The 26031-nt window shown below is 38.5% G+C and overlaps 1 protein-coding gene and 1 non-coding gene across 7 annotated transcripts in view; both read left to right on the top strand.

The window, feature by feature from the left end:
• Positions 1-26031, top strand: part of ENOX2 (ecto-NOX disulfide-thiol exchanger 2) — a 393140-nt gene that overhangs the window by 353801 nt on the left and 13308 nt on the right. For all 6 annotated transcript variants that reach the window (XM_037821176.1, XM_037821175.1, XM_037821173.1 and 3 more), the window contains 3 exons: positions 379-493; positions 7253-7434; positions 25276-25383. In XM_037821176.1, coding sequence (XP_037677104.1) covers positions 379-493; positions 7253-7434; positions 25276-25383 — 405 coding nt within the window. The remainder of the gene's footprint in view (positions 1-378; positions 494-7252; positions 7435-25275; positions 25384-26031) is intronic.
• LOC119523936 lies at positions 3774-3879 on the top strand. The gene has a single exon (XR_005214737.1). It is a non-coding gene; the product is annotated as a U6 spliceosomal RNA (small nuclear RNA).

The raw sequence follows: 26031 nt of genomic DNA, 5'->3' as shown, positions 1-26031 counted from the left end.
GAAGGGTGTGGCAAGCAGCAAAATCAAAGTATCAGATATGGGAAAGTGAAAATGAAAGAACCCCTAGGGAAAGTCCAGAAATCTATGTGAGTAAGATGTAAGGGGTGCTTCATGGCCAAAAGTGCTTTCTAATATGGGAGACATATGAGTATCATAGATTGCCAGAGCTCTGGGCATGGAAAGAAAACCTTATGCCAGGCAGAGTATACAGAAGTTGACTTTGCCTACTGAGGCTGGTTCAGTCTCAGCATGCCCCTTTGCCTTTGCCAGAAGAATGCTCTGAGATTTTGTTATATATCCAAAAAAACACAAAAAACCTGTTCATTTCTTCAACATTTTCAAGGCTTTCCTGTCTAAATGTATACCTTTTAACCTTAGGAAATTCGCAACATTCATAATGATGAACTAATGGGAATCAGGAGAGAAGAAGAAATGGAAATGTCTGATGATGAAATAGAAGAGACAACAGAAACAAAAGAAACTGAAGAATCAGGTAATGATCCATCTGCTTTGTTTTATTTAACTAACATCTACTTGTAGGGACAATATTTAAAATCTTTAACACTCAGTAAGTTATGGACACCAACCAATCAGACTGGACACCAGCTAGAAATAATTGATGAGGCCATACAAGTAAACACTGGCTGAATATCAATCCTGTAGCTACAGCATTTTCTGTGATCTTCGTTTATCCCCATCTTCCATCACAGTGCTTGATTGAAAGTGGACTTTCTTTTCTAAGAAGCACTGGGCATTTAGGCAGCATTGTTCTACATTTGTTTTGGATTTATTAATAATATATTCTACAGTAGAAACCATAAGAGAACATATGTATACATGGTAATTAGCCAACCTTTTGGGGAAAATACTTAGATCCCTACATTAACTTATACCTTACTTATTAATTACAGATGGATTTAAAATGGAAATTTAAAAAAAAATACATATAGCAAAAGAAAAGATTACCAAAGGACAGACTAGGGATAGGGAATAGGAAGTTAAGGCTTAAAATATACAGGATTCATATTTGGAATGATGGAAGTGTTTTGGTAATGGATGGTGGTGAAGGTATCACAACACTGTGAATGTAATTAACAGCACTGAAAGATATATTTGTATATGATTAAAAATATTTGTATATGATTAAAAATATACATGTATATTGTATACATGGTAACAAAATAAAAATGTTTTTAAAAATCCATGGAACTACACTACACAAACAGTGAAACTTAAGTTAAACCTTGGACTTTAGTTATGGTACAATTATAAAAATGTGCTTTCATCAGTTGTAATAAATATTTCACACAAATGCAAGGTGTTATTAATAGGGTGGTATATGGGTATCTGGCTGTATTTTATGCATGATTTTTCTGTAAACCCACAATTTCCCTAATAAAGAAGAATAGTAAAATATGGAAGATATAGTGGTTGGATATATAATTTGGGGATTATCACCAAAGTTAATAATCATAAAAGAAATTTTTGATAATTGGAATGCATAAAGATGAAATGTTTCTGTAAAAAAAAACCACAGTTAAATGAGAATCTACAAACTAAGGGAAAATATCTGCAACATATGACAATATGCCTATCTGCTGCCTTCTGTTGTGATTACTTGGAGGTATATTGGGAACCAAACAGGAGTCCACAGTTGTCTAGGGAAAGGCTTTTCCTCTTGCATAGGTATAGTCAATAAGAGGTAGAGGCCACGGTGTGGATCTCTAGTGGCACCCATAAGACAAACTTGTTGAGCAGTATGACAACACCCCACCCTTCAATTTCATAATAAATTTTCAGGGGGGAGCAGAATAAAATATCAGCCAGAAAGCCAGTGTTTTCAGGCAAACCATTTAAGACACTCAGTAAGGTACAGTGGAAAAAGCACTGGGCTTAAAGTTAGAACACCTGAGTTGTAGTCCCAGCTTTGTCCTTCTTGACTTAGGAGGGACTTCTTCCCCATATTCCATATTTATTACATGCCAAGCACTATGCTAGTCATTGGAAATATAGTAATATTTTGTCCCTGCCTTGAGGAGCTCACAATTTAGTAGAAGCACCATAGTGCCTGGCACATCGTGTGTGTGTGTGTGTGTGTGTGTGTGTGTGTGTGTGTGTGTGTGTGTGTGTGTAAGATAGAGATTATAATTCAAATCTCCTGGTTCCAAAACTTGTGTTTTGAAGTCAACAGCTCTATAGTCACTAGAGTAGTCCTAGAATCTTTATTCCATGAACAGAACTATTAAGGAAAGAAAACCACCAAGTCAGACTTTTTTGAGGGCATTCGTTAGCTGTTAACATCTGCATTTCTCATATTTTTGCCATATGCTAGAGCTCTAAACAAACAGCCATTGATATTGAATAAAACCTTCCTCATCAGTGGATAATTAGCATTTTCAGAACTGTGAACTAATTACTGCAAATAAAACTGTGAACTTATAGCCAAAATAAAAGAGTTTACTAATAATTGAGCTATTTGGATTTTTTAAGTGCTTTATCCAGGATGTTTTAAAGCTGAATAATCTTTGCATTGTAGGATTGTCTACACTTTAGTATCTGCTGTCTATATTGAGTATTTATCCAGTGAATAATGGTACCATGAAATAAATGCAACCAAAAGTTTGAGCATCCACTTGATGAACTGCTGAGTGTGAGGACTTATTGGGGGAGGAGAGGGGTGTATGGGAGACTCAGATTAAATGTACTTACTAGGGTTAGATAATTGCATTTTGCTTCTGTTTCTTTTTTGAGTTAAAAGCTGTATTGACTACTACACAGAACCTTATTCGTTTAGAGACTGGAAACTCCCTGACAGATCATCTTATAGCTATTTTCTTTCCTGTTCCACATGCCAGGATGCTGCTTTGTCAAATAAAGCTATCTACAATAGATTTAATGGAGCTTACCAAATAGCTTTTCTCCCAGAAGGTTTCAATTGTTTTTAATTCAAGGACTTGTGCGCATTTTTCTTCCCCTCAATCGTGTCTAATTTTGTTACCTTGCTTCTGTAGTACTCAACTCCAGAAATCCTGGCCACTGTGAGCCAGTGAGAAGGTCCTTAGCTACGTGTTTTAGCTCTTGCTAAGTTCTTAAGGAACTAGATCAGGGAGGTTTTTTTTTTTTCTCCCTCTACACTACCAAACTTGAATTCCAGGAACTTATAGCATGTTTCTGTTTAGATTTGACTTCCCAGAGAAAGTAAGAGTCAAAACCAGCCTAGCAGTCTCAGTTGCCTTTCCTTGGAGTGCCACAAAAATTTCTATTCTTCAAGGGACTCTGTAGTAGCCAGCCCATATTTGTGATGTAGTATTTGAAATAGTCTTGACATGGAAGAGAGGAATGTTGTGCTCAATGGAATGTATTGAAGGAGGAGAATCACATCAAAGAAAATCATAATAGTGTGAAACTATTTCATTCTACTGTTAGCCATGATGGCAAGTACATGTACCCAGAAAACATAAGAACAACCAGTTGTTCTCTTTAAGCATTCTGCCTTCTTCACTTAGACTAGTGGTTCTCAGATTTGGCATATATGAGAATCATTTGGGTTACCTTTATAAGTTCAGGTTTCTGGGCTTCAGAGTCTGGTTCAGTAGTTCTCTAATTGGATTCATAAATCTGCATTTTATCAGCCATCCTCAATTATTTACATGCTGTTGGTCCAAGGAGCACATTTTGTAAAACATTGATTTAGACTAATTGTCCATTGTATATTTGTGTTCAGTAAGCTCACAATTTAGTAAATACACACAAAATATAAGAAATACCAGTTGGTGCTCACTTTGGCAGCACATATACTAAAATTGGAATGATGCAGAGAAGATTAGCATGGCCCCTGCACAGGATGACATGTAAATTCCTGAAGTGCTCCATAATTTTTGGTTAAAAAGGAAAATGTTAGGTTGTATATATGTTACTAGGATAAAAAATTTTAAAATGAAACATAGGACTGTACAACACAAACAGTGAACTCTGTTGTAAATGATGTACTATAGTTAATAGTGCAATTATAAGAATGTTCTTTCATGAATTGTAACAGACATACCACAATAATGCAAGGTGTTAATGATAGGGTGGATGTGGGGACTCTGTATTTTATGCATGATTTTTTGGTAAACCAACAACTTCTGTAATAAGAAAGAGAGAAAAAAAGACAGAAAGAGAATACCCAAATATATGTATGTATGTATATATATATAATCCCCCCAAAGAAAGAAATAGCAGTTGATGGTAACGTAGAATGTAATGATAAGAATGCAGTAGGGCAAGAGATATCAGTGTGGGCCACAGTAGTCATATTCATTGAAATTTGAGCAGGACCTTGAAATATGAACAGGTTTGGACAAGAGGGGGGAAGGCAAAAATATTAATGGGGGAATAGAAGAAGCAGTGCTCAAAGAGGGAAATAAGTACAGTGTGCATGGGGGGTAAAAGATTGATTAGGCAAAATGGGTCCAGATTATGGGGGACTATGAATACCAAGCTTAGGTTTAGCATAGTAGGCGATATAGCACCATTAGCATGTCTTGATCATGACACTAATATGATGAAAACAGCATGAATTATGTATTTTAGGAGCTAATTTTGCATTAAGAAAAACCATCTCAATTTTGTAGTAATTGAGATGTGAAATGATGAAGGTTGGTGTTTCAGTTTGATAAGGGTACCAAAATGCAATATCCCAGAAATGGGTTGGCTTTTACAATGGGGATTTATTAGCTTACAAATTTACAGTTCTACGGCCATGAAACTGTCCAGAAATGAATAACCATCCGTCTGTAGGGGTCACTTAATTGACAAAATAACCTGTTTGCTATTTGGCCAACCTCCAGCTAGAGATACTGTCTTTGGTACTGACCCAGCAAGCAAACCAAATATCTCTTCCTCTGTTTGGCAGATAGTTAATGACCTTTTTTTTAATACAATCATCCCTTTCACTTTCAGCATCTTCTTTTGGTGTTGAGCTTGTTAGTAACACTGTCTAATGAGAAGTGTCGCAGCAGCTGGGTGGGATGGCAGGGATGGATATTATTTGGAGTGCTGGGAATCCAAGTCTCTGTGTAAAGGCTTTCTTTCTCTTCAAAGACATAAAATCTGTGTGATTAAGCAATAATTAAAAACAGTAATAAACCCAAACATAAAATGAATGTGCCGTGCCAAATTCCTTTTGTATTTTTTTTTACCAAAATAGGAGGTTTAAAACCACCATATCAGGCTAATTGGATGGCCATCTGCAGAAAAAATATGGGCACTGAGAACATGTCTCAACACCACTAGAAGATAGTCCTCATCAGAACCCTTCTTACTATATTCTTACTCTCTGCTTTGGATAGACAATCTGATCACAACAGACTATGTCAGTACCTAATAAGAAAATCATCTTCAAAGCATTGTATTAAACCCAACACCTCCCTAGAGGCAACTTCCTTGTAGGAATAGAGAACATTTTCACCCTCAGACTGTGGTTTTCTTCTATATATTTCACCTTTGTAAAGTACTACTTCTTTCCATCCATTATGTACAGGATAAATCTTGTGTTTGAAAATCACTTTGGAAAACTCTTCTACCATTTATAGATAAGTTAATAATCTCAAGGATTTGATTCACTTCACTTTTCTTTTTTTATTCAAATTCAGTTTTATTGATATATATTCACATACCCTACAGTCATCCACAGTGTACAATCAACTATTCACAGTACCGTCATATATTTATGCATTCATCGCCAGAATCAACTTTTGAACATTTTTTTACTCAAAAAAATAAAAATAAAATTACAAAAGAACACTCAAAACATTCCATTCCTGCAATCCCACCTTATTTTTCATTTTTTGTCCCCATTTTTCTACTCATCTGGCCATACACTGGACAAAGGGAGTATGAGCCATGAGGTTTTCACAATCACACAGTCACACCATGTAAGCTACATAGTTATGCAATCATCTTCAATAATCAAGGTTACTGGGTTGCAGTTTGACAGTTTCCAGTATTTCCTTCTAGATATTCTAATACACTAAAGCCTAAAAAGGGATATCTATATAGCACAAAAGAATGCCCTCCAGAGTGACCTCTTGACTCCATTTGAAATCTCTCAGCCACTGAAACTTGATTTTGTTTCATTTCGCTTCCCCCTTCAGGTCAAGAAGATTTTCTCAGTCCCACAATGCGGGGTCCAGGCTCATCCCCAGGAGTCATGTCCCATGTTGCCAGGGAGATTTACACCCCTGGGAGTCACGTCCCACCTAGTGGGGAGGGCAGTGAGTTCACCTGCCAAGTGGACTTAGAGAGAGAGAGAGGGCCACATCTGAGCAACAAAGAGGTTCTCTGGAGGAGACTCTTTGGCACAATTATAAGTAGGCTTAGCCTCTCCTTTGCAGTAGCAAGCTTCATAAGGGCCAGCCACACTTCACTTTTCTTTTACTCTCTTCCACCCAAAATCTTTCCCAATAAGTAGGCGAGAAAAATGCACACCTTTTTGAAATCACCTTTTAATACATTTAATATACAGCTTTTGAATTTTGATTCATTTTTATGTCTCTTTTCTATAGTTTGTGTTCTATTAGTAACAGAAAAAGGAATAAACTACAAATGTTTCCATTAATTTGCCACGTGACTAATAGAGATTAGTGGAATCTCGTATTTTTTTTACCATAATCATAAGCCAGAACATGGAAGATACTCAATAAATGTTTGTCGAATGAATAAAAATCCTCCAATTAAATATTCTGAAATAGATTTAATGACTTTTGACTTTGAAAAATGCACCCTTAACCATAAATAATTAAATTTAAGCTAGGTTTCCCCATGTGTCTTCTTTTTTACATTTTCCCTTCCTCTATATGACTAGTCAAGGCTACGTTCTTTGAAAACAGCTTTCAGCAAAATTATCATGTCAGTATTTGTCAATTTGAGACAATTATCCCTAAAATTTGTTATTACAGGGCTCTTATAATTTACTGCATTACAAGTAAAAGTAACCATTGTTACCTGAAAATCTCTTAGCTACGTTTGAAGTAGAGAATATGAACCATAACAAGCCACTTTTGTGTGTCAGAATCCTGTGTTCATTTACAAAAACAGATCTGTGTGCTTTTGTGTCTGTCTCTTGCTGCCATAGCCAACTCAGACCTAAAATTCCTCACTGAGAGCCTTTTAACACATTTTAATTTAAAATGCCAAATTTTCATGATACTGAGGTGGGCTACAAAGGAATCTGGATATAGTGTTTCACTATTTTACTTTGATTGTTTAGCCTTAGTATCACAAGCAGAAGCTCTGAAGGAAGAAAATGACAGCCTCCGTTGGCAGCTCGATGCCTACCGGAATGAGGTAGAGTTGCTAAAGCAAGAACAAGGGAAAGCCATCAGAGAAGATGACCCAAACAAGGAGCAGCAGCTGAAACTCCTGCAACAAGCCCTGCAAGGAATGCAACAGGTAATTGCAATTTTGTTTTCTGAGCTTTTAGAAGCATGGCATCAGCTCCTCTCATGTAAAAGGGTCCCAAGCTGGCAAATAGAATAGCAAACCTCTTATTCTTACTGATATTTTGTTCTCTGGAATGTCTGAGGGAAAGGGGTGATGTGTTTTGACTCGTGAAATATTCTTTTTAAAACAGAGATAACAATGGATCATCAATTTTCAAAGAATGAGCACTCAGTGAAAAATATTTAACATTAAAATTCCATGGAAGATAATCTAATCTTTTCTTTATGCTTCAGATGGTACTTTGGACAGGACCCTCAGGGTCATTATGAAGAACCTCAGTTACTTAGTTATGAAAAAGTGCTGGTGAATAAGTTTCTAGTTGATAGAATGCTGAATAATACAGCTGTTTAGAAAATGGGTTTTCTACTATCAATGCTTTGAGTACATAATACAAATTTGCTTTTGTTTTATTTTCACAATCATTTAAATGAATGAGTTTACCTGAACATAATTCCAAGGATGAAAAGTAAAGCAAATAAATGCATCCTACTGCACGTTCATTCATATACAGCATTATGTAATAGATGCGCAATATCTAGAAGTTTTATATAACCATTATCATAGTGAGCCTACAGCTTAGAAGATACCAACATCTGTTCTTACCTTAGTAAAAGAGCAGTGCTTCTGAGTAAAAGCACTATCCTCTTGTGTCATGCTGGACTACCAGCCATTTTCCTTATACCTTAAATTTGTGCAATAATCTTTTAACTTTATGCCCTGGAATTATCTGGGGCAAGGCTAATTACTAGTTGAAAATTATAGATTATGAACAGAGAGTCTCTTCTGGCACTAGGAGCTCCATGTTCCTATTACTTCTGCTACCATCATCATCCTGTGTGAAAAACAATATCACATTAATATTTCACCTTCCCTATTGATAAAATGTGTGAAATAATCCTTATCTTCCTCTACTGTCACCATGGAGTTTAATTACAGCATGTAAATTATACCAGAGTTCCTCCCACCAAAATATGCGTCTACTCAGCTGGACTTCAGTAACTTTGACAGTGTACATTTTACCATGTTTTTTTTTTTTTTTTTAATCTTCATTTTATTGAGATATATTCACATACCACGCAGTCATACAAAACAAATCGTACATTCGATTGTTCACAGTACCACCACACAGCTGTACATTCATCACCTAAATCAATCCCTGACACCTTCATTAGCACACACACAAAAATAACAAGAATAATAATTAAAGTGAAAAAGAGCAATTGAAGTAAAAAAGAACACTGGGTACCTTTGTCTGTTTGTTTCCTTCCCCTATTTTTCTACTCATCCATCCATAAACTAGACAAAGTGGAGTGTGGTCCTTATGGCTTTCCCAATCCCATTGTCACTCCTCATAAGCTACATTTTTATACAAATGTCTTCGAGATTCATGGGTTCTGGGTTGTAGTTTGATAGTTTCAGGTATCCACTACCAGCTACCCCAATTCTTTAGAACCTAAAAAGGGTTGTCTAAATTGTGCGTAAGAGTGCCCACCAGAGTGACCTCTCGGCTCCTTTTGGACTCTCTCTGCTACTGAAGCTTATTTCATTTCCTTTCACATCCCCCTTTTGGTCAAGAAGATGTTCTCCGTCCCACGATGCCAGGTCTACATTCCTCCCCGGGAGTCATATTCCACGTTGCCAGGGAGATTCACTCCCCTGGGTGTCTGATCCCACATAGGGGGGAGGGCAGTGATTTCACCTTTCAGGTTGGCTTAGCCAGAGAGAGAGGGCCACATCTGAGCAACAAAGAGGCATTCGGGAGGAGGCTCTTAGGCACAATTATAGGGAGGCCTAGCCTCTCCTTTGCAGCAACCGTCTTCCCAAGGGTAAAACCTACGGTAGAGGGCTCAACCCATCTAACCACCAGTTCCCTATGTCTGTGGTCATGTTAGCAACCATTGAGGTGGGGTAGGCCAATACCCCTGCATTCTCCACAGGCTCCTCAAGGGGGCACTACATATTTTTTTCCTGTTTTATTTTTTTTGTTTTTTTTTTTTTTAACCTGTTCTTCCTTTTGAAATCAACTGTATGGAAAAAAAAAAAATTAAAAACAACAAAAAAAAAAAACAAAAAAAAAACAAAAAAGAAAAACATACAATAAAAGAACATTTCAAAGAGACCATAACAAGGGAGTAAGAAAAAGACAACTAACCTAAGATAACTGCTTTACTTCCAACCTGTTCCTACTTTACCCCAAGGAAGTTACATAATATAGCAACATTTCTGTGAACTTGCTCCTACTATATCCATCAGAAATTAACAGACCATAGTCATTCCTGGGCATCCCCAGAACGTTAAATAGCATATCTGTTCTTCTTGCATTACTGTTCCCCCTTCCTTAATTGCTCTCTATTGCTAGTTCCCCTACATTCTACATTATAAACCATTCGTTTTACATTTTTCAAAGTTCACATTAGAGGTAGCATGTACTATTTCTCTTTCTGTGCCTGGCTTATTTCGCTCAGCATTATGTCTTCAAGGTTCATCCATGTTGTCATATGTTTCACGAGGTCGTTCCTTCTTACTGCCGTGTAGTATTCCATCGTGTGTATATACCACATTTTATTTATCCACTCATCTGTTGAAGGACATTTGGGTTGTTTCCATCTCTTAGCAATTGTGAATAATGCTGCTATGAACATTGGCGTGCAGATATCTGTTCGTGTCACTGCTTTCCGATCTTCCGGGTATATACCGAGAAGTGCAATCGCTGGATCGAATGGTAACTCTATATCTAGTTTTCTAAGGAACTGCCAGACCAACTTCCAGAGTGGCTGAACCATTATACAGTCCCACCAACAATGAATAAGAGTTCCAGTTTCTCCACATCCCCTCCAGCATTTGTAGTTTCCTGTTTGTTTAATGGCAGCCACTCTAATTGGTGTGAGATGGTATCTCATCGTGGTCTTAATTTCCACCTCTCTAATAGCTAGTGAAGCTGAACATTTTTTCATCTGTTTCTTGGCCATTTGTATTTCCTCTTCAGAGAACTGTCTTTTCATATCTTTTGCCCATTTTATAATTGGGCTGTCTGTACTATTGTCATTGAGTTGTAGGATTTCTTTATATATGCAAGATATCAGTCTTTTGTCAGATACATGGTTTCCAAAAATTTTTTTCCATTGAGTTGGCTGCCTCTTCACCTTTTTGAGAAATTCCTTTGAGGTGCAGAAACTTCTAAGCTTGAGGAGTTCCCATTTATCTATTTTTTCTTTTGTTGCTTGTGCTTTGGGTGTAAAGTCTAGGAAGTGGCTGCCTAATACAAGGTCTTGAAGATGTTTTCCAACATTATCTTCTAGGAGTTTTATGGTACTTTCTTTTATATTGAGATCTTTCGTCCATTATGAGTTGATTTTTGTGTAGGGTGTGAGGTAGGGGTCCTCTTTCATTCTTTTGGATATGGATAGCCAACTCTCCCAGCCCCATTTGTTGAATAGACCATTATGACTCAGTTCAGTGACTTTGGGGGCCTTATCAAAGATCAGTCGGCCATAGATCTGAGGGTCTATCTCTGAATTCTCAATTCGATTCCATTGATCTATATGTGTATCTTTGTGCCAGTACCATGCTGTTTTGGCAACTGTGGCTTTATAATAAGCTTCAAAGTCAGGGAGTGTAAGTCCTCCCACTTCGTTTTTCTTTTTTAGAGTGTCTTTAGCAATTCGAGGCATCTTCCCTTTCCAAATAAATTTGATAACTAGCTTTTCCAAGTCTGCAAAGTAGGTTGTTGGAATTTTGATTGGGATTGCATTGAATCTGTAGATGAGTTTGGGTAGAATTGACATCTTAATGACATTTAGCCTTCCTATCCATGAACATGGAATATTTTTCCATCTTTTAAGGTCCCCTTCTATTTCTTTTAGTAGAGTTATGTAGTTTTCTTTGTATAGGTCTTTTACATCTTTGGTTAAGTTTATTCCTAGGTACTTGATTTTTTTAGTTGCTATTGAAAATGGTATCTTTTTCTTGAGTATCTCTTCAGTTTGTTCATTTCTAGCATATAGAAACATTACTGACTTATGTGCATTAATCTTGTATCCCGCTACTTTGCTAAATTTGTTTATTAGCTCTAGTAGCTGTATCGTCAATTTCTCAGGGTTTTCTAGATATAAGATCATATCATCTGCAAACAATGACAGTTTTACTTCTTCTTTTCCAATTTGGATGCCTTTTATTTCTTTGTCTTGCCGGATTGCCCTGGCTAGCACTTCCAGCACAATGTTGAATAACAGTGGTGACAGCGGGCATCCTTGTCTTGTTCCTGATCTTAGAGGGAAGGCTTTCAGTCTCTCACCATTGAGTACTATGGTGGCTGTGGGTTTTTCATATATGCTCTTTATCATATTGAGGAAGTTTCCTTCAATTCCTACCTTTTGAAGTGTTTTTATCAAAAACGGATGTTGGGTTTTGTCAAATGCTTTTTCAGCATCTATTGAGATGATCATTTGATTTTTCCCTTTTGAATTTTTAATGTGTTGTAATACGTTGATTGTTTTTCTGATGTTGAACCATCCTTGCATGCCTGGAATGAACCCCACTTGGTCATGGTGTATGATTTTTTTAATGTGTCTTTGGATTCGATTTGCAAGTATTTTGTTGAGGATTTTTGCATCTATATTCATTAGGGAGATTGGCCGGTAGTTTTCCTTTTTTGTAGCATCTTTGCCTGGTTTTGGTATTAGATTGATGTTAGCTTCATAAAATGAGTTAGTTAGTGTTCCATTTTCTTCAATGTTTTGAAAGAGTTTGAGTAAGATTGGTGTCAGTTCTTTCTGGAAAGTTTGGTAGAATTCCCCTGTGAAGCCATCTGGCCCTGGGCATTTATTTGTGGGAAGATTTTTGATGACTGATTGGATCTCTTTGCTTGTGATGGGTTGATTGAGGTCTTCTATTTCTTCTCTGGTCAGTCTAGTTTGTTCATATGTTTCCAGGAAATTGTCCATTTCCTCTACATTATCCAGTTTGTTGCCATACAACATAGTATCCTCTTATAATTTTTTTAATTTCTTCAGGATCTGCAGCTATGTCACCTTTTTGATTCATTATTTTGTTTATATGGGTCTTCTCTCTTTTTGATTTTGTCAGTCTAGCTAGGGGCTTGTCAATCTTGTTGATCTTCTCAAAGAACCAACTTTTGCTGATATTTATCCTCTCTATTGTTTTTTTTGTTCTCTATGTCATTTATTTCTGCTTTAATCCTTGTTATTTCTTTTCTTGTACTTGGTTTAGGATTGGTTTGCTGTTCATTTTCTAGCTTCTTCAGTTGATCCATTAGTTTTTTGATTTTGGCTCTTTCTTCCTTTTTAATATATGCGTTTAGTGCTATAAATTTCCCCCTCAGCACTGCTTTTGCTGCATCCCATAGGTTTTGGTATGTTGTGTTCTCATTTTCATTTGTCTCTATATATTTAGCAATTTATCTTGCTATTTCTTCTTCTTTTTTTTTTTTTCCTGTTTCACTGTTTTACATTTTTTTTTAATCTTCATTTTATTGAGATATATTTACATACCACGCAGTCATACAAAACAAATCATACTTTCGATTGTTTACAGTACCATTACATAGTGGTATATTCATCACCCAAATCAATCCCTGACACCTTCATTAGCACACACACAAAAATAACAAGAATAATAATTAGAGTGAAAAAGAGCAATTGAAGTAAAAAAGAACACTGGGTACCTTTGTCTGTTTGTTTCCTTCCCCTATTTTTCTACTCATCCATCCCTAAACTAGACAAAGTGGAGTGTGGTCCTTATGGCTTTCCCAATCCCATTGTCACCCTTCATAAGCTACATTTTTATACAACTGTCTTTGAGATTCATGGGTTCTGGGTTGTAGTTTGATAGTTTCAGGTATCCACCACCAGCTACCCCAATTCTTTAGAACCTAAAAAGGGTTATCTAAAGTGTGCATAAGAGTGCCCACCAGAGTGACCTCTCGGCTCCTTTTGGAATCTCTCTGCCACTGAAGCTTATTTCATTTCCTTTCACATCCCCCTTTTCGTCAAGAAGATGTTCTCCGTCCCACGATGCCAGGTCTACATTCCTCCCCGGGAGTCGTATTCCACGTTGCCAGGGAGATTCACTCCCCTGGGTGTCTGATCCCACCTAGGGGGGAGGGCAGTGATTTCACCTTTCAAGTTGGCTTAGCTAGAGAGACAGGGCCACATCTGAGCAACAAAGAGGCATTCGGGAGGAGGCTCTTAGGCACAACCATAGGGAGGCCTAGCCTCTCCTTTGCAGCAACCGTCTTCCCAAGGGTAAAACCTGTGGTAGAGGGCTCAACCCATCAAACCACCAGTCCCCTATGTCTGTGGTCATCTTAGCAACCATGGAGGTGGGGTAGGCGAATAGCCCTGCATTCTCCACAGGCTCCTCAAGGGGGCACTACATCTTTTTTTTTTTCCTTGTTTTTCTTTTCTTTTTTTTTTTTTAACTTCCCTTCTTTTTTAAATCAACTGTATGAAAAAAAAAGTTAAAAAGAAAACAAACATACAATAAAAGAACATTTCAAAGAGACCATAACAAGGGAGTAAGAAAAAGACAACTAACCTAAGATAACTGCTTAACTTCCATCATGTTCCTACTTTACCCCAAGAAAATTACGTAATATAGCAACATTTCTGTGAACTTGTTCCTACTATAGCCATCAGAAATTAACAGACCATAGTCATTCCTGGGCATCCCCAGAACGTTAAATAGCTTATCTGTTCTTCTTGGATTATTGTTCCCCCTTCCTTAATTGCTCTCTACTGCTAGTTCCCCTACATTCTACATTATAAACCATTTCTTTTACATATTTCAAACTTCACATTAGTGGTAGCATATAATATTTCTCTTTTTGTGCCTGGCTTATTTCGCTCAGCATTATGTCTTCAAGGTTCATCCATGTTGTCATATGTTTCACGAGATCGTTCCTTCTTACTGCCGCGTAGTATTCCATCGTGTGTATATACCACATTTTATTTATCCACTCATCTGTTGAAGGACATTTGGGTTGTTTCCATCTCTTGGCAATTGTGAATAATGCTGCTATGAACATTGGCGTGCAGATATCTGTTCGTGTCACTGCTTTCCGATCTTCCGGGTATATACCGAGAAGTGCAATCGCTGGATCGAATGGTAGCTCTATATCTAGTTTTCTAAGGAACTGCCAGACTGACTTCCAGAGTGGCTGAACCATTATACAGTCCCACCAACAATGAATAAGAGTTCCAATTTCTCCACATCCCCTCCAGCATTTGTAGTTTCCTGTTTGTTTAATGGCAGCCATTCTAACCGGTGTTAGATGGTATCTCATTGTGGTCTTAATTTGCATCTCTCTAATAGCTAGTGAAGCTGAACATTTTTTCATGTGTTTCTTGGTCATTTGTATTTCCTCTTCAGAGAACTGTCTTTTCATATCTTTTGCCCATTTTATAATTGGGCTGTCTGTACTATTGTCATTGAGTTGTAGGATTTCTTTGTATATGCAAGATATCAGTCTTTTGTCAGATACATGGTTTCCAAAAATTTTTTCCCATTGAGTTGGCTGCCTCTTTACCTTTTTGAGAAATTCCTTTGAGGTGCAGAAACTTCTAAGCTTGAGGAGTTCCCATTTATCTATTTTCTCTTTTGTTGCTTGTGCTTTGGGTGTAAAGTCTAGGAAGTGGCCCGCCTAATACAAGGTCTTGAAGATGTTTTCCTACATTATCTTCTAGGAGTTTTATGGTACTTTCTTTTATATTGAGATCTTTCATCCATTTTGAGTTAATTTTTGTGTAGGGGGTGAGGTAGGGGTCCTCTTTCATTCTTTTGGATATGGATATCCAACTCTCCCAGCCCCATTTGTTGAAAAGACCATTATGACCCAGTTCAGTGACTTTGGGGGGCCTTATCAAAGATCAGTCGGCCATAGATCTGAGGGTCTATCTCCGAATTCTCAATTCGATTCCATTGATCTATATGTCTATCTTTGTGCCAGTACCATGCTGTTTTGGCAACTGTGGCTTTATAATAAGCTTCAAAGTCAGGGAGTGTAAGTCCTCCCACTTCGTTTTTCTTTTTTAGAGTGTCTTTAGCAATTCGAGGCATCTTCCCTTTCCAAATAAATTTGATAACTAGCTTTTCCAAGTCTGCAAAGTAGGTTGTTGGAATTTTGATTGGGATTGCATTGAATCTGTAGATGAGTTTGGGTAGAATTGACATCTTAATGACATTTAGTCTTCCTATCCATGAACATGGAATATTTTTCCATCTTTTAAGGTCCCCTTCTATTTCTTTTAGTAGAGTTATGTAGTTTTCTTTGTATAGGTCTTTTACATCTTTGGTTAAGTTTATTCCTAGGTACTTGATTTTTTTAGTTGCTATTGAAAATGGTATCTTTTTCTTGAGTGTCTCTTCAATTTGTTCATTTCTAGCAAATAGAAACATTACTGACTTATGTGCATTAACCTTGTATCCCGCTACTTTGCTAAATTTGTTTATTAGCTCTAGTAGCTGTATCGTCAATTTCTCAGGGTTTTCTAGATATAAGATCATATCATCTGCAAACAATGACAGTTTTACTTCTTCTTTTCCAATTTGGATGCCTTTTATTTCTTTGTCTTGCCGGATTGCCCTGGCTAGCACTTCCAGCACAATGTTGAATAACAGTGGTGACAGCGGGCATCCTTGTCTCGTTCCTGATCTTAGAGGGAGGGCTTTCAGTCTCTCACCATTGAGTACTATGCTGGCTGTGGGTTTTTCATATATGCTCTTTATCATGTTGAGGAAGTTTCCTTCAATTCCTACCTTTTGAAGTGTTTTTATCAAAAACGGATGTTGGATTTTGTCAAATGCTTTTTCAGCATCTATAGAGATGATCATTTGATTTTTCCCTTTTGACTTGTTAATGTGTTGTAATACATTGATTGATTTTCTTATGTTGAACCATCCTTGCATGCCTGGAATAAACCCCACTTGGTCATGGTGTTTGATTTTTTTAATGTGTCTTTGGATTCGATTTGCAAGTATTTTGTTGAGGATTTTTGCATCTATATTGATTAGGGAGATTGGCCGGTAGTTTTCCTCTTTTGTAGCATCTTTGCTTGGTTTTGGTATTAGATTGATGTTAGCTTCATAAAATGAGTTAGGTAGTGTTCCCTTTTCTTCAATGTTTTGAAAGGGTTTGAGTAAGATTGGTTTCAGTTCTTTCTGGAAGGTTTGGTAGAATTCCCCTGTGAAGCCATCTGGCCCTGGGCATTTATTTGTGGGAAGATTTTTGATGACTGATTGGATGTCTTTTCTTGTGATGGGTTGGTTGAGGTCTTCTGTTTCTTCTCTGGTCAGTCTAGGTTGTTCATATGTTTCCAGGAAATTGTCCATTTCCTCTACATTATCCAGTTTGTTGCCATACAGTTGTTCATAGTATCCTCTTATAATTTTTTTAATTTCTTCAGGATCTGCAGTTATGTCACCTTTTTCATTCATTATTTTGTTTATATGGGTCTTCTCTCTTTTTGATTTTGTCAGTCTAGCTAGGGGCTTGTCAATCTTGTTGATCTTCTCAAAGAACCAACTTTTGGTGATATTTATCCTCTCTATTGTTTTTTTGTTCTCTATGTCATTTATTTCTGCTTTAATCCTTGTTATTTCTTTTCTTCTACTTGGTTTAGGATTGGTTTGCTGTTCATTTTCTAGCTTCTTCAGTTGATCCATTAGTTCTTTGATTTTGGCTCTTTCTTCCTTTTTAATATATGCGTTTAGTGCTATAAATTTCCCCCTTAGCACTGCTTTTGCTGCATCCCATAGGTTTTGGTATGTTGTGTTCTCATTTTCATTCGTCTCTATATATTTAGCAATTTCTCTTGCTATTTCTTCTTTAACCCACTGATTGTTTAGGAGTGTGTTGTTTAACCTCCAGGTATTTGTGAATTTTCTAAGTCTCTGATGGTTATTGACTTCTAATTGTATTCCATTGTGGTCAGAGAATGTGCTTTGAATAATTTCAATCTTTTTAAATTTATTGAGGCTTGTTTTATGTCCCAGAATATGATCTATTCTGGAGAAAGTTCCATGAGCACTAGAAAAGTATGTGTATCCTGGTGATTTGGGATGTAATGTCCTGTATATGTCTGTTAAATCTAATTCATTTATCAGATTGTTAGGTTTTCAATTTCCTTATTGGTCTTCTGTCTGGTTGATCTATCTATAGGAGAGAGTGATGTGTTGAAGTCTCCCACAATTATTGTGGAAACATCAATTGCTTCCTTTAGTTTTGCCAGTGTTTCTCTCATGTATTTTGTGGCACCTTGATTGGGTGCATAGACATTTACGATTGTTATTTCTTCTTGCTGAATTGCCCCTTTTATTAGGAGGTAGTGGCCTTCTTTGTCTCTCAAAACATCCCTGCATTTGAAGTCTATTTTATCTGAGATTAATATTGCTACAACTGCTTTCTTTTGGCTGTAGCTTACATGAAATATTTTTTTCCATCCTTTCACTTTCAGTTTCTTTGTGTCCCTGTGTCTAAGATGAGTCTCTTGTATGCAACATATTGATGGTTCATTTTTTTTTGATCCATTCTGCGAATCTATATCTTTTAATTGGGGAGTTTAATCCATTTACATTCAACGTTATAACTGTGAGGGCATTTCTTGAATCAGCCATCTTATCGTTTGGTTTATTTTTGTCATATTTTTCCCCTGTCTATTAATATCCTTTATTGTACCCATACTGAATCTCTTTAGTACTGAACCTTTCTCCAAGTCTCTCTGTCCTTTCTTTGTTTCTCTGTGTGTAGGGCTCCCTTTAGTATCTCCAGTAGGGCAGGTCTCTTGTTAGCATATTCTCTCAGCATTTGTTTGTCTGTGAAAAATTTAAGATCTCCCTCAAATTTGAAGGAGAGCTTTGCTGGATAAAGTATTCTTGGCTGGAAATTTTTCTCACTCAGAATTTTAAATATATCATGCCACTGCCTTCTCGCCTCCATAGTGGCCACTGAGTAGTCACTACTTAGTCTTCTGCTGTTTCCTTTTTATGTGGTGAATTGCTTTTCTCTTGCTGCTTTCAGAACTTGCTCCTTCTCTTCTGTGTTTGACAGTGTGATCAGTATATGTCTCGGAGTGGGTTTATTTGGATTTATTCTATTTGGGGTTCGCTGAGCATTTATGATTTGTGTATTTATGTTGTTTAGAAGATTTGGGAAGTTTTCCCCAACAATTTCTTTGAATACTCTTCCTAGACCTTACCCTTTTCTTCCCCTTCTGGGACACCAATGAGTCTTATATTTGGACGTTTCATATTATCTATCATATCCCTGAGGTCCATTTCGATTTTTTCAATTTTTTTCCCCATTCTTTCTTTTATGCTTTCATTTTCCATTCTGTCATCTTCGAGGTCACTGATTCGTTGTTCAACTTCCTCTAGTCTTGTACTATGAGTGTCCAGAATCTTTTAATTTGGTCAACAGTTCTTTAATTTCCATAAGATCATCCATTTTTTTATTTAGTCTTGCAATGTCTTCTTTATGCTCTTCTAGGGTCTTCTTGATTTCCTTTGTCTCCCGTACTATGGTCTCATTGTTCATCTTAGTTCTTTGAGTAGCTGCTCTAGGTGCTGTGTCTCTTCTGATCTTTTGATTTGGGTGCTTGGGCTTGGGTTATCCATATCGTCTGGTTTTTTCATATGCTTTATAATTTTCTGTTGATTTTGGCCTCGTGGCATTTGCTGAACTTGATAGGGTTCTTTTAGGATTTGTAGACCAATTGAAGTCCTTATCTCTAATTTATCAGATCTACAGCTTCGTGGAGCACACTTTCTCTAACTAACCAGCAGGTGGCGTCCACGAGCCACCTGTTCTCCACAAGCCAGTTCTCCCCTGCTTAGCCTTTTTGGTGAGTGGGGGAGTGAGTCTTGTGGGGTCCAATTGGTGTACCAAGCTTGCGTGTGTAGTTGGTGTTGCCTGCCCTGTATATGGGGCGTGTTTCTGGGCAGTCAGGGAGGGGGGGGGTGGCTCTAACAATCAAATCTCCCTGGTGATCCTAGAGTTTTAAGGCTGCTGCAATAGTCTAATCCTTCAGTTCAGTCCTGCCACAGTTTGTCTCTGCCACTGACCCACAAGTCCTTGGTATTGGCGTATGGCTCCTGAGACTTGCAAGTGGGCCCCCTCTTCCAGGCCGTGCACCCCCTGGTCCTCTGTTGAGGGATGACTGTGCTATGTCACAGGTGAGTGCCGTCCCCCCAGGGCAGTTCTGGGCTGCTGGGCTGTTTAGGGAGGCTCCCAGTCTGCTGAAATGATGGCTGAATGAGGCTTTGCTAATTCACACTGCTCTACCTTCCCAACTCTGGGACAATCAGCTGAGGTTGCAGGGAAGGCTAATGTCCACGCCCAGTTTTGTGGTGTGTGCCTGTTATTTGAAGCACTTCCGTCACACTGGGTTGTCTGGGGCAGTTCTGGGCTATGGGGCTGGCGATGGGCAGGAGTGTTTCCTGTCCACCAGGATGATGGCTGTGAGCGGACACCCCCCTTTTCTTGGATAGTTGTGGTGTTTAGTGAATTTTGTCAGCCACTGGATTATTGCGTTTTGTCTCAGAGCTCTCCTAGTTCTCCTCTTGACTTGACCTGCCCAAATTACAGGTCTTTGAAGCTTTCTGTATTGGGCTTCTTAGAGTAATTGTTTTAGAAAAAGAAAAAGGATTAAAAAAAAAAAAAAGCCCTCCTCAGAGATCTAATGGGTTATTGAAATGCTAAGAGACAAAGCAACCAGGGACATTAAGGAAAGGTCCACAGGGCAGAGAGATCAGCTTTTCTTTGGGATTTGCATATGCGCCTCAGGGCCCTGAGCTCCGGCCTGAGGCCCTTCCCCTTTCTATGTTCACCAGATCTCCAAAAATCCCTCCACTTTTATTTTGGAGTTTTTCGTGTTGTTTTTTTCTATGCCTGTCTCCTCTCTGCTGGGCTGGCTGCTCTCAGATTCTCTGGTGTCTGGTCTCCGTCTATCTATGGTTGGACTTTGGATCAGCAGAATGAGTTTCCGATAAGGGCTGCCACTGCAGTTCTCCCTTCTCCTTCCCGGAGCTGACAGCCCCTCCTCCACGGGACTGAGCCTGGCAGGGAGGGGCGCGGGTCCCCTGGCCGCAAAAACTTACAGATTTCGCTGATCTCAGCAGTTCCACGTTTTCATGAGTGTTGTATGAAGAATGCCCAAAGTCAGAATGCTCTGTGGTGTCCAGTCCACGCAGTTCCTGGCTTTCTACCTACTTTCCAGGAGGAGTAACTAAAACATACAGCTCACCAGTCTGCCATCTTGCCCCGCCTCTGCTATTTCTTCTTTAACCCACTGATTGTTTAGGAGTGTGTTGTTTAACCTCCAGGTATTTGTGAATTTTCTAAGTCTCTGATGGTTATTGACTTCTAATTGTATTCCATTGTGGTCAGAGAATGTGCTTTGAATAATTTCAATCTTTTTAAATTTACTGAGGCTTGTTTTATGTCCCAGCATATGATCTATTCTGGAGAAAGTTCCGTGAGCACTGGAAAAGTATGTGTATCCTGGTGATTTGGGATGTAATGTTCTGTATATGTCTGTTAAATCTAATTCATTTATCAGATTGTTTAGGTTTTCAATTTCCTTATTGGTCCTCTGTCTGGTTGATCTATCTATAGGAGAAGAGTGATGTGTTGAAGTCTCCCACAATTATTGTGGAAACATCAATTGCTTCCTTTAGTTTTGCCAGTGTTTCTCTCATGTATTTTGTGGCACCGTGATTGGGTGCATAGACATTTATGATTGTTATTTCTTCTTCTTGAATTGCCCCTTTTATTAGTATGTAGTGGCCTTCTTTGTCTCTCAAAAACATCCCTGCATTTAAAGTCTATTTTATCTGAGATTAATATTGCTACACCTGCTTTCTTTTGGCTGTAGCTTGCCATGATATATTTTTTTCCATCCTTTCACTTTCAATTTCTTTGTGTCCCTCTGTCTAAGATGAGTCTCTTGTATGCAACATATTGATGGTTCATTTTTTTTGATCCATTCTGCGAATCTATATCTTTTAATTGGGGAGTTTAATCCATTTACATTCAATGTTATAACCGTGAAGGCATTTCTTGAATCAGCCATCTTATCCTTTGGTTTATGTTGTCATATATATTTTTCCCCTCTCTCTATTAATATCCTTTATTGTACCCATACCGAATCTCTTTAGTACTGAACCTTTCTCCAAGTCTCTCTGTCCTTTCTTTGTTTCTCTGTCTGTAGGGCTCCGTTTAGTATCTCCAGTAGGGCAGGTCTCTTGTTAGCAAATTCTCTCAGCATTTGTTTGTCTGTGAAAAATTTAAGCTCTCCCTCAAATTTGAAGGAGAGCTTTGCTGGATAAAGTATTCTTGGTTGGAAATTTTTCTCACTCAGAATTTTAAATATATCATGCCACTGCCTTCTTGCCTCCATAGTGGCTGCTGAGTAGTCACTACTTAGTCTTATGCTGTTTCCTTTGTATGTGGTGAACTGCTTTTCTCTTGCTGCTTTCAGAACTTGCTCCTTCTCTTCTGTGTTTGACAGTGTGATCAGAATATGTCTCGGAGTGGGTTTATTTGGATTTATTCTATTTGGAGTTCGCTGAGCATTTATGATTTGTGTATTTATGTTGTTTAGAAGATTTGGGAAGTTTTCCCCAACAATTTCTTTGAATACTCTTCCTAGACCTTGCCCTTTTCTTCCCCTTCTGGAACACCAGTGAGTCTTATATTAGGACGTTTTATATTATCTATCATATCCCTGAGGTCCATTTTCGATTTTTTCAATTTTTTTCCCCATTCTTTCTTTTATGCTTTCATTTTCCATTCTGTCATCTTCGAGGGTCACTGATTCGTTGTTCAACTTCCTCTAGTCTTGTACTATGAGTGTCCAGAATCTTTTAATTTGGTCAGCAGTTTCTTTAATTTCCATATGATCCATCTATTTTTTTATTTAGTCTTGCAATGTCTTCTTTATTCTCTTCTAAGGTCTTCTTGATATCCTTTGTATTCTGTACTATGGTCTCATTGTTCATCTTTAGTTCTTTGAGTAGCTGCTCCAGGTGCTGTGTCTCTTCTGATCTTTTGATTTGGGTGCTTGGGCTTGGGTTATCCATATCGTCTGGTTTTTTCATATGCTTTATAATTTTCTGTTGTTTTTGGCCTCTTGGCATTTGCTGAACTTGATAGGGTTCTTTTCGGATTTGCAGACCAATTGAAGTCCTTATCTCTAATTTATCAGATCTAACAGCTTCGTGGAGTACACTTTCTCTAACTAACCAGCAGGTGGCGTCCACGAGCCACCTGTTCTCCACAAGCCAGTTCTCCCCTGCTTTGCCTTTGTGGTGAGTGGGGGAGTGAGTCTTGTGGGGGTCCAATTGGTGTACCAAGCTTGCGTGTGTAGTTGGTGTTGCCCGCCCTGTATATGGGGCGTGTTTCTGGGCAGTCAGGGAGGGGGGGTGGCTCTAACAATCAAATCTCCCTGGTGATCCTGGAGTTTTTAAAGCTGCTGCAATAGTCTATATCCTTCAGTTCAGTCCTGCCACAGTTTGTCTCTGCCACTGAACCCACAAGTCCTTGGTATTGGTGTATGGCTCCTGAGACTTGTAAGTGGGTCCCTCTTCCAGGCCGTGCACCCCCTAGTCCTCTGTTGAGGGATGACTGTGCTATGTCACAGGTGAGTGCCGTCCCCCCAGGGTGGTTCTGGGCTGCTGGGCTGTGTAGGGAGGCTCCCAGTCTGCTGAAATGATGGCTGAATGGGGCTTTGTTAATTCACACTGCTCCACCTTCCTAACTCTGGGACAATCAGCTGAGGTTGCAGGGAAGTCTAATGTCCACGCCCAGTTTTGTGGAGTGTGCCTGTTATTTGAAGCACTTCCGTCACACTGGGTTGTGTGGGGCAGCTCTGGGCTATGGGGCTGGCAATGGGCAGGAGTGTTTCCTGTCCACCAGGATGATGGCTGGGGGCGGACACCCCCCTTTTCTTGGGAAGTTGTGGTGTTTAGTCAAATTTCTCAGCCACTGGATTATTGCCTATTGTCTCAGAGCTCTCTTAGTTCTTCTCTTGTCTTGACCTGCCCAAATTGCAAGTCTTTGAACCTTTCTGTTTTGGGCTTCTTAGATTAATTGTTTTACAAAAAAAAAAAGGATTAAAAAAAAAAAAAAAAGGGCCCTCCTCACAGATCTAATGGGTTATTGAAATGCTAAGAGACAAAGCAATTAGGGGCCATTAAGGAAAGGTCCACAGGGCAGAGAGATCAGCTTTTCTTCAGGATTTGCATATGAGCCTGAAGGCCTGAGCTCTGCCTTTCCCCTTTCTATGTTCACCAGAACTCCAAAAATCCTCCGCTTTTATTTTGGAGTTTTTCGTGCTGTTTTTTTTCTATGTCTGTCTCTTCTCTGCTGGGCTGGCTGCTCTCAGATTCCTCTGTTGTCTGGTCTCAGTCTATCTTATGGGTTGGAGTTTGGATCAGTAGAATGAGTTTCTGAATAAGGGCTGCCACTGCAGTTCTCCCTTCTCTCCTGCTCCTTCCTGGAGCTGACAGCCCCTCCTCCCACGGGACTGAGCCTGCAGGAGGGGCGTGGGTTCCCCTGGCCGCAAAAACTTACAGATTTCGCTGATCTCAGCAGTTCGACGTTTTCATGAGTGTTGTATGAAGTATGCCCAAAGTCAGATTCCTCTTGTGTTCCAGTCCACGCAGTTCTCTGGCTTTCATCTACCTACTTTCCTGGAGAGTAACTAAAACATACAGCTCACCAGTCCGCCATCTTGCCCCGCCCTCCTACCATGTTTTTTAACCCTTCCAATGGTCTTTTGCAAGCCTCTGAAGAGCAAGTTTTAGGAAACATTTGTGCCCCCCTCCTTGCGTCTTGCCTTGATATTGAAATTATTCCACCCAAGGACAATTATGCTACTTATATGCAATTTGAAAGTGATGAACATTTTTTTCACTTCATCACTTCAAAGATGTCAGTGAGGATTAGACCTTCTACTTCCTGAAGAATTAATTTCACTCATTTTGATTACTTTTTATTGGATAATAGCCTTACAAAAAATCATCAAATTTCTCTCGTCTTATTCCCAAAATATGTATAGTGTAATATTGTGGTTAAGAGCATGCACTCTTGTGTTCAAACTCGGTTTAAATCCCAGCCCTTCCACTTACTGTCTGAATGGCCTTAGGCAAGGCACTTAACTTCTCTAAGCTTCAGTGATAATAGTACCTACCTCATGAGTTATTGTGAGGCTTAAATGAGATAATGTGTATGGAAACCCTTGGTATACTGTTTGGCATATATTAGGTGTTCAATAAATAGTATTTGTTGTAATTGTTAATAGTGGTGAATCTGCATTCCTACTAATATAGGAACTAATATATGTGAAATTTGGATTCTTTACAACTTTCCTAACAGATAATTTAACCTGACTTGGCAAATGGCTGTTTGCAAGAATGCTTACAACATTAAACTTCATTTCTAGGCAGCAACCAAGATATTTTACACATAATATGAACTCCACTCTACCCCTACCTATAGTCAGAATAGGGAAGAAATTAAGTGAATGAATCAGTTTCTCAGGCTCTTTCTAAAACATAAACAACAAGTTCAAAAGATGTTCATAAGAGCCAGATAAAATAACTTTAAGTGAAAAGTATTTTGATTTTTCCTTCAGCATCTCTCCATGGAGAAATGATTGGGTTGATGGGGGGAAGTGAAGGCATGCCAGCCTGATATCTAACCTCAGCCAGGGTTTTAAGGTAAGGTGCAGCTCCTTAATTGGTGATTTGATTGCCTTTGGTCTTTTCTTGTAGCATCTATTCAAAGTCCAAGATGAATACAAAAGGAAAGAAGCTGAACTCAAAAAATCAAAGATGACAAGCTACAGGTGGAAAAAAATGTTGGAAAATATCAAAGAAAAGGTACATGAGTGAGCTTCTTTCCTTGCCCCTTTCCCCCCTTTCCAGAGAAAAGACAGTGAAAATGGCCTGGTAATTGCTGCAGTTTGGACCAACATGGAATTGCTTGGCTGATTAGGATTAAAAACCCCTATCTGGTGTAATTCTTGTATCAAAGACTCCACTCTTAGGTATGTGTCCTTGGTTTTTCTAAGGGTTCTGAAGAGCACAATTTTCACTGAATAAAAAATCAGTCCATCCCTAAAATTTTTCAGTCTTCCCTCCTGGAGATCAAAGAGCACACTGCATTGCTGCTTCATCTTATCAAGAAAAGCCAACATAGAAAACTCATGTGAAACAAAGTACTTTTAATTAAGCATTTCATTAAAGGAAGAAATCCAAGTGCAACTAGAACATTGACATTTCTTTGCAGACACTCCATCTGGTATAATAATGAGCAGTTGCATGTGAGAATAATAGCCAAAACAAAAACTGACCTTGGAAAGCAAAGATGAATGCTAAGGCACTGTATTCTAAAGCTAGATAATGACAGCATGGAAGGAAAGATGGAACTTTGTGAACTGAGAGCCCACAGCAATAAGTACCGCCATCAGGGACCTCTGAGAGAGTGTGCTAACTTATGGATGGATTAATATACCACAACTATGATTC

Source organism: Choloepus didactylus, chromosome X (assembly GCF_015220235.1).
Source record: "Choloepus didactylus isolate mChoDid1 chromosome X, mChoDid1.pri, whole genome shotgun sequence".
Taxonomy (NCBI): Eukaryota; Metazoa; Chordata; class Mammalia; order Pilosa; family Megalonychidae; genus Choloepus; species Choloepus didactylus.
The sequence above is the reverse complement of the archived record's forward strand: the minus strand, read 5'-3'. Positions and strand labels throughout refer to the sequence as shown.